This window comes from Procambarus clarkii, chromosome 7, assembly GCF_040958095.1.
Source record: "Procambarus clarkii isolate CNS0578487 chromosome 7, FALCON_Pclarkii_2.0, whole genome shotgun sequence".
NCBI classification, from domain to species: Eukaryota; Metazoa; Arthropoda; class Malacostraca; order Decapoda; family Cambaridae; genus Procambarus; species Procambarus clarkii.
Genome location: NC_091156.1, coordinates 2478464 through 2495217, shown reverse-complemented (window position 1 = coordinate 2495217; position 16754 = coordinate 2478464). Strand labels below are relative to the sequence as shown.

The 16754-nt window shown below is 39.0% G+C and overlaps 1 protein-coding gene and 1 long non-coding RNA gene across 4 annotated transcripts in view; one reads left to right on the top strand and one right to left on the bottom strand.

Annotated features, from left to right (window-relative positions):
• The window catches only part of LOC123761329 (rho guanine nucleotide exchange factor 10), a 335115-nt gene that overhangs the window by 6341 nt on the left and 312020 nt on the right, over positions 1-16754 (bottom strand). For all 3 annotated transcript variants that reach the window (XM_069312182.1, XM_045747283.2, XM_069312180.1), the window contains 12 exons: positions 16321-16633; positions 12099-12244; positions 10604-10980; positions 8882-9178; positions 8534-8626; positions 7217-7441; positions 5756-5920; positions 4572-4781; positions 4136-4325; positions 2504-2643; positions 1724-1861; positions 589-725 (listed from right to left, as the gene is read on the bottom strand). In XM_069312182.1, the coding sequence (XP_069168283.1) occupies positions 589-725; positions 1724-1861; positions 2504-2643; positions 4136-4325; positions 4572-4781; positions 5756-5920; positions 7217-7441; positions 8534-8626; positions 8882-9178; positions 10604-10980; positions 12099-12244; positions 16321-16633 (2431 nt within the window). The remainder of the gene's footprint in view (positions 1-588; positions 726-1723; positions 1862-2503; positions 2644-4135; positions 4326-4571; positions 4782-5755; positions 5921-7216; positions 7442-8533; positions 8627-8881; positions 9179-10603; positions 10981-12098; positions 12245-16320; positions 16634-16754) is intronic.
• LOC138356261 (uncharacterized) overlaps positions 14658-16754 on the top strand; it is a 127603-nt gene continuing 125506 nt past the window's right edge. Inside the window, exon 1 of the long non-coding RNA XR_011224338.1 lies at positions 14658-14876. This is a non-coding gene — a long non-coding RNA (uncharacterized lncRNA). The remainder of the gene's footprint in view (positions 14877-16754) is intronic.

Below are 16754 nucleotides of genomic sequence, written 5' to 3'. Positions count from 1 at the left end.
ATATGGGTCCCCACGTTTGTAGTTGTCGAGGCTTCTGGAAATTTCCCACATTATAAAGACATAGTATAGACCTTACAGGGTTACATAGTACATCTGCTCTTTCAATATCCACAGCATACTGAAATTCTTCCAGGTGGTCCTTTACCTTCTTAGTTACAATTATGTCATGGAAGGGTGGAAGCCTTTATGGATAATTTGTACCACAACTCCAATCTGGCTCCATCTTGATCACCACCTGAAATAACTGTTCTTTACTTGCTCTTCTCTTCTACCTTTCCTATGTAGTATGTACTGTGGACTTGTTACATTCATGAGCTATGTACTCCATTTGGCATATCTCCCCTCCTTTATCTCATCCTTCTACTAGACTTTGACGTAGTCTCCCACTCTCCTGGGGTCCCATGTCCCTCTGGGCCAGTTATGCAGTCTGTTCTCCTCCAGAAGACTCTGGTCATGGCCATTAAATATAAAAGTGCTTCCAAAATACATATCTTATTTTGCCATATATTGGCAACACCATATATGGTGTATGGTGTTGCCGATACACTTTCTAATACTGACTAACACTAATCTTTCTCACATACATACCTGTGCGAGTGTGTGCCCATCCAAACTGTGTGAGCTCGCAATGAGGGCTCATCAGTAGTGGTGATACCAGGGACATGCTGCAATGATGTCACACACACTTCAACCATGTCAACACGAATGACCTCCCTTAGACCAACCTGCAAAAAAGTTTATTCAATTTTATTAATTAAGGTAAGTCTTTTAAAGCAAACCATCGTCATGATATAAACAGTTTAAATAAAGAACAATTCAGCAAAACAAATTCTTTACAAGATTTTAAGACTTACGGTACTTTACCAAAAAGACCAAAGTAAAACTTAATTTGTCTTCAGTGTTTTATCCCCATAAGCAACTCCCTTACCTTGAAGCATTCACTGGGTATTAAAGCTCCCCACATGCTGGTATAGACATTACATAGATGAATCAGTTACCATTTGCTTCCAGAAAACATGTGAAAAGTCTAATTAAAAAGGCAAATATAAGTGGGAAAGCGGAAGGAAACAACATGAAGAAAGTCAAGACAAGTAGGCAGGCAAAGAATGGAAAAACTGTCAGTAAAAGAAGAATGTGGAGGAAGAGATAGTTCACTAATTTCCCCACAAGTGTTCTCCTGGTAGAGAAGCGACCAGGAGTGTGCTTTTATTTGAGCTATGAGAACAACGTTACATTATAACACAACCACTTCAGTATAGACTGAAGATTAACTATCTTCATCCTTTGCTAACTGTCCATCGAGCACTAACTATTATAACCAAAAGCATTGCAATCGCATGTCAAATCAATATTAATGTTCAATGTTTTCATTATGTTCAAATATTACAATGCGTCAACATAGTGCAAGTCAGCAATGCAGTTCTTATTCATATAACAAATGTTATGCTACAATGAAGACAGTGTAAGAAAACCATTTTTAAAGGTAGTGAACAGTAGCACCTTTTGTGAGCAGATACGACTGGACTAATAAGTACTGAATATTCCAATATCTTGCACAAGTTAAACAAAATTGTTGAGAAACATTCCATACACAGTACAGCATTGTAAAACTTCCTAGGGTGTTATTTGTAACCAAAAACACTATATTATTCTGAAGTATTAGGGACTGTATATAAATTTTTTAGAGCACTGGAGCTTCATTTATGAACTTTTCCTATCCTACCTGTTGCATGAGGTAGATGGTGATGTGTGAGGAGACGCCATCACTGGAACACAACCACAGGTACGTGTGGTGACGACCTGTTCCTGACAACCTACTTGGGCGTGAGAGCGTCACTGTGTAGCAGCACCCACATTTAACCTGTGAAAGGATTGTAGTGTTAATTTTCAAACATTAAAATTTAATTGAATCAAAAAGAAAAAAATAGAACTGCCCAATACAGGAATGCATGCATTATCTGTGGATGAGAAGAAGCTATAAAAATTTTAAGTTGTATTCCAATCCTTGACATATACAGGGACAAGAAAATAATATCAGAGAGAGTTAACTGAAATTTTTCTCAAACTTCAAAAACAAAATTAATTTGTCTGGGGTAAATATGTATTACTTTGCTAAAATAATGTTATCACTTGCATATATAAATATTTTAACTTGCTCCAATTGCTCAGACTTCTATATTAGGTTTACATCTTCCTCTAACAGTCCTACCTTGATCTCACGTCACCAAGATGACGTCACATAATCATGGCATACACCTAAAGTAATATCAAGTCCTACACATGCACTACGAGCTACATCACAAGTATTTTATAACATTTCGCAAAACTCTGCTAACCCCATACTTGTACATGACCATCACACCAAAAGTCCTCCATTAATTAACTTGGATACTGTATATACTTTTTAATTCCAATTAATTAAATCGTGTCAATACAAGTATAATAAAAATACAATATGTAATAAATAATAAAATAATTTCCTTGTTTAACACTATGAACTTACCTCCGTGTCATGAGGAGAGGAAAAGACTGGAAGCGTTTTTACAAAAAGTGGCATTTTAGTAGAGGGTCGCTTTTCCTGTTCTGGTACATCCCATGCCGGAGAATTGGAGCTATCAAGAGCCAGTTGTGCTAATCGCAGTTCTGGTGGCAAAAGATAAGTCATTATAGCCTATTTACAGGGATATATTTAAAAGTCATATATTAGTTTCTTATTTATATTAATTTTGTAATGTTACATTAACCCTTATATTAGAAAGGCTTACATTAACCCTTGCATGATTAATTGCCATCTGGCACTGTCTCCTGTACTAGAATCCCCATATATTTTTTCATTAGTTTTGTGGCTATTTTTTTTTTTTTTTGTCATGTGCACTGCAATGTAGGACTTTATTAGTCCTAGCTTGCTTAGGTAGTCATACCAGCCAACAATGCAGTCTGATGACCATTCTTATGAGAGAATGAAATGTTCAATCCATTCATCTAGACTTCTTAATTTTATTAAATGTTTTACTCCAAAATCCATCTTAATAGCTAAAGCATCATTTAGAATTTGCTGAAACCTCTTGAGGCTTAAAATAAAGGAGACATTCACATTGGGATTGTAAAGTAAACATTGTTCTCGAGATATTAAGAGACCATGAATCACGAACACCCCTTATTGTAGTTCAAGATGGCTCTGTCCTAACCAAATCACAATGAGAACCCCTGAAGGATCAGAACTATCATATGATCCTGTATTTTCACCTGTGTATATATCAGTATCCAACAATTCAAAGGCATTATAGTAAATTGTATAGATTACTGCCTGAAATGCTATGCTATGCACTCAGAGAGAACTCTATCAACATCAGAGGCCCGAGATTGTTCAACACGCTTCTGCTACACATAAGGGGCATAACTGGCCGACCCCTCACAGTGTTCAAGAGAGAACTGGATAAGCACCTCCAAAGGATGCCTGATCAACCAGGCTGTGACTCATACGTCAGGCTGCGAGCAGCCGCGTCCAACAGCCTGGTTGATCAGTCCAGCAACCAGGAGGCCTGGTCGACGACCGGGCCGCGGGGACGCTAAGCCCCGGAAGCTCCTTAAGGTAACCTCAAGGTATGTTAATGGCTTTACAAGAAAGTAAAACTTCATATCTCTATACTTTCATAAACCCAGTGTACCCTCTTGTATATAAATAAATAAATAGATAAATACCTGTAAATAGTCCATGCCACCTCAGTGTATCAAGCTTCAGCCACTTCATTACTCCACATTTCATTCATACCACATGTCTCCCATACTTTCCTCACACCTATTCCCAACCCACATTAGATTCTTAGATCCATAGGTCCTTATAACTTGCTTTTAGCAAAAACAAATTTCTACTGCTCTTGAACACGGTTTTTTCCATATCCAAGTTTCACTTTCATGGGTTAGAGCTGTACTGTATACAAAACCAAAGCTGTAAGATACCTTAAGGCAAAAAATTATAACAAATGAAGATGAAGGACACTAATATACATCAAAACCAGCAAGATCTAATCTGGGGATATTACGAGCAGCAAATCCTATAACAATGAAGACATGCAAATCAAAATATTTATTTTCAATATTTACACAGACATAAGCTGTATTTTTGTACACTTACCTACAATCCAATCCTTCTTAATAACAGGATTGTTAGTCTGGAAAGTGAGGGTCTCCTTTTCACGGCCTTCTTTGTTCTTGACTGTAAATTGCAAACAGCAAGCATCTACCCATGCCATTTGCTCATCTCTAATGTGTAGAGCTCTCTGGATGCTGCTTGACACTTGTTGTAGGTGTTCTGCAGTCAATCCCTGTCATAGCAATAATAGTTATTCTTCATTTCTATAACTGGTAAATATATGTTAAACTATACCCAACAATACCTGAACAATTCTTAGAGAGAGACAATAACTACAGGTATAGAATTAATCATTAGAACTAGAAAGTGATTTTAATTACCAATTGCATTCAAAACCTATTTGGTATTTCTCTACAGCACATTATACTTTAAGTCTACAAGGTAAACAAAAATATGAAATACCAGTAAGGGTACTTACATCATAGGTACCTCTAAGAGATGACACAAGGGTCGAGATTCTGGAAACTACTTCATAATCATGCATGAGATCATTCATTTCTTGGCACAAGTTATCAACATTTGGACCCAAAGTTTCCTCTGGAATGCGAGCTGAATTTATAGATCCTGTTTTACTGACTCCCGAGGCCAGTAATCGACTTAATGTTGGAGATGAGCTGGTGTCTTGAATCTATATGAGACAGAAAATAGTATATCACCATCACACTTCTTACTTTCATGGAGAACAGGAGGCATTTGCTCTAACGATATGAGTATAATACAATATAGGTATAAAGTGCTCTTAAGTTATCATGGTCAATAATTAACATACGTTACCTCCAAACAAAACAACTATTCACGTTTGTTCACATACAATTTGAGTTGTTCACACATGAGCCAGACACATATTAGAAGGAAGTTTTTTTTAGTGTTTAAACAGTTAGTAAATTTAATGCATCAGGCAGTCATGTGGTGGAGGCAGACTCATTTCACAGTTTCAAATGTAGATATGATAGAGCCCAATAGGCTCGGGAATCTGTACACCAGTTGATTGACAGTTGAAAGGCGGGACCAAAAAGCCAAAGCTCAACCCTTGAAAGCACAATTAGGCAAGTACACAACCATGTTTCCTTGCAGGAGCTTATTTGCCCTCCTCTCCTCAGACTAACTACCTTTCATAATTTCTTCACCCCTCACAGCATCTTCCAATAATGCCAAATGATATCATCTAATCACTCACTAATTTTAGGATTCACATTTGCCCATGCTACAGCTTTCCATATTTTAATGCAACATTCTATCCTCCTAACACAATATAGGTTAGGCTTTAAGCAGCTCCATCTTACAGCCTGGTTGGAGACGGAGCTGCAGGGTCATTGATCCTCGGAACCAACGTAAGGTAAACTCGAGGTAAGGTGATAATGTTTATCAGCTAGTTCTAGGTACAGCAACAGATTGATAACAATTTTGTAAACTTAACTAATTCTTCAATACATTATGTAAAATGAAAAAAAAAAATCAAGCAACATCACAGTTCATAATTCAATCTAATTTCAAAGGAAATAAACATTTCCAAATTTATTTCTAGTGAACCCCCACAGATAATTAATATTCTTAACAGTAAAATGTTTCATATCTGCTTATAAAAGGGAAGCACATTCTTACCTCAACATCTGTAACAGGATAGGCCCACTTAAGGGAAAGTCGCTCATTCTGGTGGCCATAATCATCAGTCGTTTTTGGCACTACTGTCACGCAGATGATCACATCATTGGTGAGGAAGAGTCTGCGTCCTTTGCTCTTGCTGATCAGGCCACTTTGGTTGAATTCCTGTTAAATAATTTAATTTATTATGTATTTATTTATACTCTAGCAGCTGGCTACAATAATGTTTCAAGAAAAAATATACATTGTGTTGCAATACCTTTAAAACACAAAATTGTGGTGGTCAAATTTATCTCAGTCACATGAAAGTAACAACTAGCTAGCATTGGTCTCCCACCTTGAGTTCTGTATGTTTTTCTCTACTAGAATAGGCTTTATTACATAGGTAGTTCAGCTATATTTTATTTGCCATAATGTTAATACTGTACAGTAGAGCAATTGCCTGACAGTTGAAATGAACTAGATCCTAGGCTAGTTCCATTGTAGAGATATTGCCGCTTTAAAAATTGATTGCCATTTTTCCCGTTTCTGTGCCACAATTAATGTAGCTTTATTATTGTAAATAAAAAGGAATAAATATTTGCACAAATTCTGGTAAATAAAATGTACATCCAATTTACACCTCCTAGCATTACAAATGCTGATTGCAGTACTTTACGTGGATTTTGAACACTTAGACCCATAATCTGGATAATCAAGGTACGAGTAACCAGCTATCCCACATTTCAGTTTCTTAACATATGATTTTTCTTCCATGGATATATAACTTGGCATTCTATCTTGCACTCTTCTCACACTTGCAAATCCAATAAAGTTCACATCTGCAAATCTTTCATATCTGTAGTTTTCATCAATTTCACCCTTCAGATCTTCAAAGTATTCTCACTACCTACTTCTAATTTCTTATTAATAGCCAAAATTCTCCAAAAATTATTTTAAATACTCACATTACTCTGTTTCCTTAATTTTTTCTAATGTTTTCCCCATTTTATGAACAAAAAATTGAATTTTTCTTCCCAGTTCTGTATCCATTATCTTTTTCTTTTAGTAAAATGAAAATTTCAATTCTTATTACATTCCCAGCTTTATCACTCACCCTTTATTAACTGAACCTGTGGGAGGTTCAGAAACTGAACCTGTGGGGGGTTCAGAAACTGAACCTGTGGGGGGTTCAGAAACTGAACCTGTGGGGGGTTCAGAAACTGAACCTGTGGGGGGTTCAGAAACTGAACCTGTGGGGGGTTCAGGGACTGAACCTTTAGGCATTTATATTTTCTCACTAATAAGCAATTTTCTACAAACTAAATATAGAATATACAACACTTGTACAGAATTGTTAATTAAATTAAATTTTTATAGATATAAAGAAGATGCTAAGGATAAATCATTGATGAATGTCAATATAATGCAATACTATACAGCATATCTTAATGGAAATTCCATATGAACATTTCCACTCACCAGCTGCAGAACATCATCCTGTCGTAATAAATAACGGCTCCCTTCCTGTATTCCACGCAAGGCAAACTTGGTATTGATATGCTTAAGGGTGTCACGGAAAGCCTGGTACTGCTCTGCTTCACGTTTTCTTTCATTCAGCATCTCTGCTAGTGATTCCAACTGTGTAAGAGCCAACTGCAGTGACATTCGGTCATGATGCCCTTGAGGGGTATGCTTTAGGAGGTCCTGCAAAAGCAAAAACAACCCATATTACGTTTCAGCCTATACAGTGGAATCTCAATTTAATAAACCTCACTGCGGTGAATCTTTGGTTGGAACACACACACACCAGGTTTACTCGCCCGATTCATTGAATAAGACTTCGCTGAAGCAGAAGATGTGTGGATTTGCTTAGGATGTTGGAACCAAGTTCATAGATGGGAGCAACATTTCAAGAAATAGCTGGGCCTTGGGAAAAGTCACAGAGCATATTTAATTACCAAATTCTGTGTTTTGTTTTTGTTTTTTTGGTAAAGGTTTTTCACCGGCAAAATATGGGCCCTCTTTCCTTTGAAAATGAAATTTCAAGGGTTGGGTGTGGGAAATATGCTAGATGTGGTTAATTAAATATTTTACAGACAGCTTCTCTTGGTTGTTGTCCTTCATGTCGGGTTCAAATTATAATTTTACTCAGTAAATCAGCCCAGAGAACATGGGATATATTAGGTATGAATGATAACACTCCTAATATTGCTCTAATCACGTTTTAATGATTTTTGTAGATGGGTGCAAAATACAAAAAAATAATAAGGGGCCTTGGGAAAATTATTCCCAAGGGAGCCGGTCGGCCGAGCGGACAGCACGCTGGACTTGTGATCCTGTGGTCCTGGGTTCGATCCCAGGCGCTGGCGAGAAACAATGGGCAGAGTATTTTTCACCCTATGCCCCTGTTACCTAGCAGTAAAATAGGTACCTGGGTGTTAATCAGCTGTCATGGGCTGCTTCCTGGGGGTGGAGGCCTGGGGGTGGAGGCCTGGTCGTGGACCGAGCCACGGAGACACTAAAAGCCCCGAAATCATCTCAAGATAACCTCAAGAAGGCCCTTTTCAATGCTATTGAAAAGCATTTCAATTACAGTACTAAAAATTTGGTACATTACATTAAATTTAGGACTTAATTTTATGATTAAATTAATTCAAAACAATTAACATCCATACTACTTTCTGCATCTTCCACAGCACAACTAACAAATCAGGAGACTCAATTATGGCAAAAATAGCTGGTTGAACATCCTCACCCTATGACAAAAACAAAATTAAAATAATTAAAAACATTTACCTGGAGAAAGAGGATGAACTGGGGGAAGCGCTGGACAGGTTTCACCATAAGTCCAAAGAATGACAGTCGATCAGGCGAAGTGATCTGACGCATCTGTACACGAGTCATTGCTGAATTAATTTTGCTTGTCTAAGAAAGTGAAGTGAAGTGAAAAATGAATAAAGTTTACCTATGACTGTTTTAAACAAACTACTGTACAATATATTCTTTTAATATTAAAATACTTGGTAATGCATAAAGAAACTTTTTACGGGTTGCTTAGAGTACCTGTATAATATGCACCATTAATTCATGGTAGCCCAGCTTTCTGGGACATACTAACAGTAATTTTAATATATGATCACATACCTTCAGGAAATCAGCAAAAGCAGATTTTTTTTTAGATTCTTGTTTTGCAACTTCCATGGCACGTGCAAAGTTGTTAATAAAGTCACTGTAAATGTCCAAGACGATGGCCTTGGAGAAAGAAGCGACAAAAACATCTCCTATCTTTTCTTCTCTATCCCACTGCCGTACACATTCAGCCAAGGCAATACGGAATAAAGTGTGGCACTGAAGAATCTCCGAGAGTCTATGAAATAATGTAGAAAGCTTGGCCGCATTGAGAACTGGTGGTTTTGAGTCATCTAAAGGTTTTTTATAGTCCTGAAAATTTAAACTTTTATTTATCATCTCATATTAGCATGTCATAAGCACCTTCAACCCTTTCAGCAGGATATATATACCAAATAATGAATAAGATTTCTAAACTAGGGATAGAACATCATACAATTGAAAAAAAAACCTAATCCTATCGAAAGGCATGAAAGGAAAGGTGTAATAGAACCCATGAGCACCACACAAGAAATAAATATATCTTTGATATCCCCAGCATCAAGACTAAATCTATGCAAACATTAGGCAAATAAAAGGGGCCCCAGTCTTTGGAACTCGCTCCCTGATGAATTACAAAATTATCCAACCCATACCCTATTCAAAAGTAAAACCAAAAAGTATCTAATTTCAACCTCAGAGTTTTCACACCTTGTGCTTCACACTTACTATCTTGTACTATCCACTTCCCCCAATATCAGTACTTAAGACATATAGCCTTACCAATGTAGTCACCTCTCAACTAATATTGTAGTTATTTGTCGATATAAAACCTTGCTAAAATATACCTTTACATCTTACTTGATATGTTAGATTATGGACCTGCCCAAAATGCTATGCATGTTAGGGACTTTGCAAGAATGTAAAAATACCAATCTTATGCAATTTCAACAACAAATTTAGAATAAAATATTTTAATATACAATTATAGCATTATTAGCAAACTCCTTGTATGATCTGACAGGAACATTTGAAAAGATTCCCCCCGTGTGCAGAGAACAGTGCGTGTGTACCTGGCCTGGATGTACCTGGCTCCTGTCTTTGGGAAAGGTAGGGCATTGCCTAAGGGAGCAATTGAGAGGTGTAGTTTAGAAATGGTGCCAATATTCAATTTGGTCTTACTGTATGCATGTTAAAAGTAATTTGCTGTGCTTATGAATTAATGGAAACTTGAAAGTCATGCACATATAGGGCTATACTTTACAAAAGTGATGTAAACTTTCAATACCAATTAATTTATGAACTTTTTAATAAGATGAATATTTGACAAGATGTGACTATGAATGCTGAAATTAACTGCGATTCAAAATAGGTACCTTAAGAATTACCCACTTTTCATTACCAGTTTTTCCATTGAAAATCATGAAATGAGCCTCTTGGAAAGCATTTTTGACTGTATAAAAATGTGTTTACTATTTTATTATTCCAGTTTTTCTCTCTAATTTGTTTTAGATATGATACTACCCTGTACAAAAATTACAAAGTTATGGAAAAAAATATGTGCAAATATATTATACAAATAAGCAGCAGAAAATATGACAAATGTAGGGACAACAAATAATCATCAATTATGTTTTAGGTTGAAGGATAAGACACACATTAATATCAGCTAAATATGATAAAATACAGTACAGTACAAATACTGTACAATAACAATTACAATAATCATGAGGTCACAATTTTAGATACTGTACTTACATTGACTAGTCTCTGGAGAGTTGCTACATAATTGTTTTCACTATGAACTATAGATGCAACAATATGTCGCCTTTTAATCTGTTCTGGACTGAGGCTTTGTGGCATAGGTGGTAAGGTTGGGGGCTGGTGTCTGCGCTGAAAAGTGTGTGCAAACACTCCCCCGTTCTCAGAAAATAGCCCACCATGTTCAGTGTCTGCCTCTTCCAAAAGTTTTGGCATCCTGTTATTACTATTGGCATTGGTACCATTGCTGGTAGTGTAGGAGCTAGTGCGCTCTGTACTGGCAATCGTGCTGCTACGTCGTTCCACATCATAATTGACACTCTTGCGCAAGGAAAACCATCTGTACAATTTATTGTCTGGTGTGGGTGGAGGATCTGTAAAGGCAATGTCCACTTAAAAATTGTACAAGTAATTATAACCAGTATCTTGAATATAACAATGTATGGTGAAAAGCATCACACCGCAGATCACTTGTCTGCTGTACACTACTTCTTAAACCGTGTATATTAAACCTTATATAATTTTCTGATAATGCACAGATTTAGAGATAATCAAGGAAGATATAATGACAAATGTTTTACATTCAAATATAGCAGCCATGCCAGGGATGATTTAAAAATGTTAATGCTTTGTATTAAATTATGACATCTCATATTGGTGTGTGTATACAGTACAGTATATAAAATAACATTTTCTATACTGTACTCCGAGGCCTGGTCAGAGCTTGGACCTTGAGGTGACTGAGAAGCAATGTCTTTGTAGCCCAGTCTCTAACCAGGCCTTCTGGTTGGTGGTTTCATCATTACCAAGAACATAGAAATATTTATTGCATTCACCTGGACTCTTGGAGAGACTAACCACGGACCCCATGCGTGGAGTACATGTTATAGGTACATTTACTTCAAAATACATAATTTCATAGTAAACACATTGACTTAAATGCATAATGAAATCACATTAATGTGATTTATACCTCAAACCTCACACTGATCTCAAACTCTAGAAAAATCACAATAAATGAAAGGATTTTGAATGAGCATGATTTCAGACTTGTGTTTGTCCTCAGAGACAATTAGACAGTGAAAGAAAGATATAAGACCAGGAGGTAGTTCTGAGAAGTGAGTGAGAGAGAGACAGACAAACAGAAAGAGAGAGAGAGAGACAGACGAACAGAAAGAGAGAGAGAGAGACAGACGAACAGAAAGAGAGAGAGACAAAGAAACAGAAAGAGAGAAACAAAGAAACAGAAAGAGAGAAACAAAGAAACAGAGACAAACAGAAAAGAGACCAACATTATATGTGCTTGTGCATTTAAAAAATTGTTTCATTAGTTTCATAAGGATGTTACTTGCTTAGCTAAATGAACTATGGGGATTCAGTTTCTTAATTAATCTTATGTGCCTCTAACCCTTTCCACCACTGCCCATGGGATGGGTATGGGTGCATGACCACATTAGACTCCTCCATAGGATTGGTCATCACTTATACTCACTGTCCTCTGCAATTTTAGTAGTAGATTCCTTTGACTGGTCCTCTTTTGAATCCCTTCGTGTGCCATCCTTCAGACTTTTGCTAGACTGCCGCCTCTCTCGCCACTGTTCTCTCTTTCTCAACAGACGTTGCTTGAAGTTCTCCAGGCTGCACCAAAACAAAAATCTTAAATATATTTGCTTTACAAATTATTTAAAAAATAAGTGTTTACATGGAATACAAAACAACGATATGTAAATGTTATATAGCACATTGGCTATTCCTATATTCTGGTCACAATACGGAACATTATAAAACTCCATATATTTAGCACGTGGCCGTTCCAGGAGTGATACTAATTTTCTTCTCTCATGGTGACTGTCCCCTAGTGACTTAGGTCTGACTATTAAGTCTACGAGGCCATCCCTTGACCCCTTATGCGCCGGACTGTATACTCCTTAAGGGCACATCTGAGCCCTCTATTGTCGTCCCTCCTAAATCATCAACACCTGCACCTGAATGTACACCTGCGCCCAAGTGTATGTGTGTGTGAAAATGTATTATTGTGCGAAAATATGAATGAATAAAGTATACGGTTCACCTTATGATTTCCTATAGTCTGGGACAAGAAGGCTTTCTCTGCTTATCTAGATATCCCTAGGGCACCTACTCATGATCTTTTCCATGAGCAACCCACTACAATTGCCCAACTTTCAGGTACCTTTTACTGCTATATGAACACAAACCAAACAGTATCTGTCTCGCCCGGGATCGAACCCGAGAGCTTTGTTATGTAGACTATTGAGCTATAGGACTCGTGTATACATACGCTTGTTTGTGTCTAGATGTACTTGCAGGACAAGCACACGTATATACATGTGTGTATTCATGTATGCGATTGCAGATGCAATATTTGCATGTGTATTCTTGCATTAATTGATATGCATATATGGATACACATGTTAGTGTATGCGAGTGTACTCAACTATTCACATTAATGTGTTGCAAACTCATACTCCTGAGCCACACTTGTTAACCATTGACCGATGTGACAACTCTTGGACCCCAATGGCGTGGTCATATTTACATCTGAATCAGTTTATGAGATTAAGTCCCTACTAGCACTTGCTCTGCTGCGACGCTCCTTCCCCTGCCCTCATGTCCAAATAACAAATTTTAGGTATTTTCAGCGCATTTGAGTTGGATTTCCATGTGTGTATCCTCTTTTTGTTGCGCTCCTTTCGCGTGAGCATTCATCCACGTGTGCCCATGACACTCATGCGGGGGAGGGGACGCATGCAGGGACGCACGTTGTATCACTTTCGTTCGTGTGACTATGAATGAATATAAAGCCATGACCATACGAGAGTCGTGTATATAATACCCACACACACGTGTATTCAGTGTCGAAACTGTTGGCTGTATTTGAAATAAGTTCCAACCAACGTCGTTATATGAATTATTGATTATCTGTATATGATAAAATTCTTAAATATTTTAAAATGTGTGTAGCAAGACAAACTCAAGTCTCAATGACTTAACAAGCACCAAATTAAGGCACAACCACCAACTTACAATGTGGTGGAGAACAACACTACATGTACAATTACACGTACAATATGGGGAAGTATAATCACTGATTTACACTAGAGCGGGGACACATGTACAACCACTGACCTACACTACAGTAGGGCAGCTCACAACACAAAGTACCACTAACTTTTCACTACTGCCGTGAAAACTGAAGCTGAAGCTGATACTGCGCCGCAGTTCTGGAGGCCTGATGGCATCAGGTTCGCAGATGGACATAGTGCTGTTCAGCCTGGGACGCGGAGTTTCATCCAGGGTACGCTGTGGCAATTCCATCATGCTCTGACTCGCGTTCAACCTCAGGTCTTCAGCGGATCCGGCAAAACTGGGAGACACATATGGCGTTCCGGAGGTAAAGAACACGTCTGTGTATCCGGTGGGAGAGTTGTGATGAGAGCTGTCCTCGGAGGAAGCATTGTCTTCACAGTCGAGATCGTGATGTTGCAATGCATCGTCTGGAATATTGAGGCTCTCTGTGCTCATCGTGTCGTTGCCTGTCTCCCAAAATCTTAAAGTTTCGTGGACATGGGAGTCTGGTAAGCTCCAACGGGCGGTGGCAGGGACGCTACCAGAGCTCATTCGACATCGCAACAACACCGCCTGCGTCGACGCCTGAACAGGTGCAGTGTGCTCGCCTGTCTTGTCGTTTGCAGCTTTGGAGTCGTCTGCCAGCGAAACTCGTTCGGCGTCCCCGTTGTCAACACCCTCTTCGCTAATAGTGAAAAGCTGTCCAGAACTGCAGCATCGAGTGTTGTTAACACTGTTGCTGATCGCCACCTCGACCCAGTCACTCTCGTCTGCACACACACTGTTGTCTCTTATTTCACTAGGCAATTTGTTTACGCAAGCATCGCCCAACAATCCGTCTTGATGGTCAGAGGATTGCAATTTGTCCTCTCCTTTGCCACCCACGTCATTAACATACCACACTGTTGACTTGTCAGTTGGATTGTCTTCTAATTTACTCGTAATGTCAACCTTATTTCTGTCGACCGTAACAGCAGTAGGGCGACGAGAGAGCCCTGAGTCAACTGCTTGTTTTGGCAGCACTTGCACTGACTCAGCGCGCCCTTCATCAACAGGTGAGCAGTCCCGAGCGCACTCTCCTGCATATTCCTTGACATTAATCGTGCCACCGTCGTCCTCACCACTCTCAGTCTCTTTAGCTAGTTTGCTGCCTCTCCTACCCAGCATCAACTGAAATGCTTTGGTGAGTAAGGAGTCAGATTGGGAGTTTTTATTCGAAGATCTTATCAAAAGGGGTGTCATTTTATTGATACCTTTAATGTCCGATTCAGATTCACTTTGAGGTTCACAACTGCCACGAAGGTTCGTCATGTTCGGGCTTACAGTAAATGAACCGGCCGAAACTTTCGATAAATTCAAACTTTGCGACCGTCTCACTTTGTACCTGGACTTTGGAGGAGTTTCCCCTGTGCTGTGCTTCCGAGTTAAGGAAACTGGTGGTGCCATTGTTATTTTTTTCTTGTCTTTTATGTGTTAAACAATGAACCCGTCTCACAGACTTGCACGCAACACGGTACGTGAGATACTCAACTATCAGGTAAATACGAATCGACACTTCCCCTGACGATTGTCCACCACAACACATCCGGCGAGTGTGCTAGTTACTCCCTGTATGGGAAAGGGGAAGGGGGCACACAAGGCACAAACACCCTTAGCGTCTTCCTGCACCCCCAATTACACTTTGTTACTCCGGTAGCTGCGGCCGCTGCCTTCCTCCCATGACAACTGTAGACTGTTATCACCAAGTCCATCACCTAGAGAACGACATTCTGATAAGATACTCATAGATATTGTGACGCTTAGCCGTATCTTTGACCATTTTTTTATCAAGTACTTTTCGTTATCGTTCAAAGTTGACGCCTAAAGGACACGTTCCTAATGCCAAGATCACGTTAATATAAGAAGTTTAAAACGCCTGCAAGTCTCGTCCACGTTTATTTATTTATTTATATATTTATATACAAGAAGGTACATTAGGTTTATGAGAGTACATAGCATTGATGATTTACATTCTTGTAAAATCACTAGCAGGCATAGCGTTTCGGGCAGGAATTAAAGCGTTTTGGGCACAAGACTCCGTTACTGGAAACGCCGATATCTTGTGTTATTCGTGCCCACCGGCCCGTACCCAGTGAGTACAATATTCGAGAGTAACGTGGGTAGCACGTTACCCACTTCCGTGTTCTTGAGGATATCCTCGAAATACAGCCGGAAGTTGCTAGTGCAAGCTAATAGATATCATACCCATGAATGACAAACCATCGTGCGGGATCTTAGCATAGCACAGCTCCTGATACAGCTCTGTATCCCTTCACGTAGTTTATTACAGTCGTATAAATGCCCATAGCCTAGGTATGATAAGAAAAAACAAAACTGATACACGGAAGAAACCTAAAGTTGGGTAGTACAATATATGATATATGCCATATATTGTATACATAATATATAGAATTAAGCACAGAGGAACCATAATGTAAAAAAACACAGCATTAGATAGAGAAAGAATAAGAAAGGTCAGTCAAGTAAATTGGAGTCAGGAACGGAAGAGAAGAGACATCGAACTAGGTACATGGAGAAAGAAGACTTTATATAACAGATACAGGAACAAATACAGATGAAAAACTCACTTTGGCGCCTGCGTCTTCACTGATCCTCCACCGTTTTCCTCCTCGTTGCTGGAGTACGACTCGAAGTCCTCAGAGCCCCACGAGTCTGAGGACGACAACTGACGGTGCACGTGGAGGCGGCGTGACACCCACGTCTCTTCGCTGCCACCACCGCCGACACTGCCACCGCCACTGCCACCACCCCCACCACCACTTCCGCTGCCGACGCCGCCGCTCCCGAGGTCGGATATATCCTCATAGATGCGCTCCTCGCACCAGGGGCCGCTCAGGGTGCTCGAGCGACTGGAACGACTCGACCTGCTCGACCGCGAGTCTGGAAGACAAAAAATTAACATTAGTGACGTCATCAAGGCAACACACTCACTATATATATATTAAAATAAATATTCACAAAAGACAACATTCGTACACATATTTACAATCCGCCCTGAAAA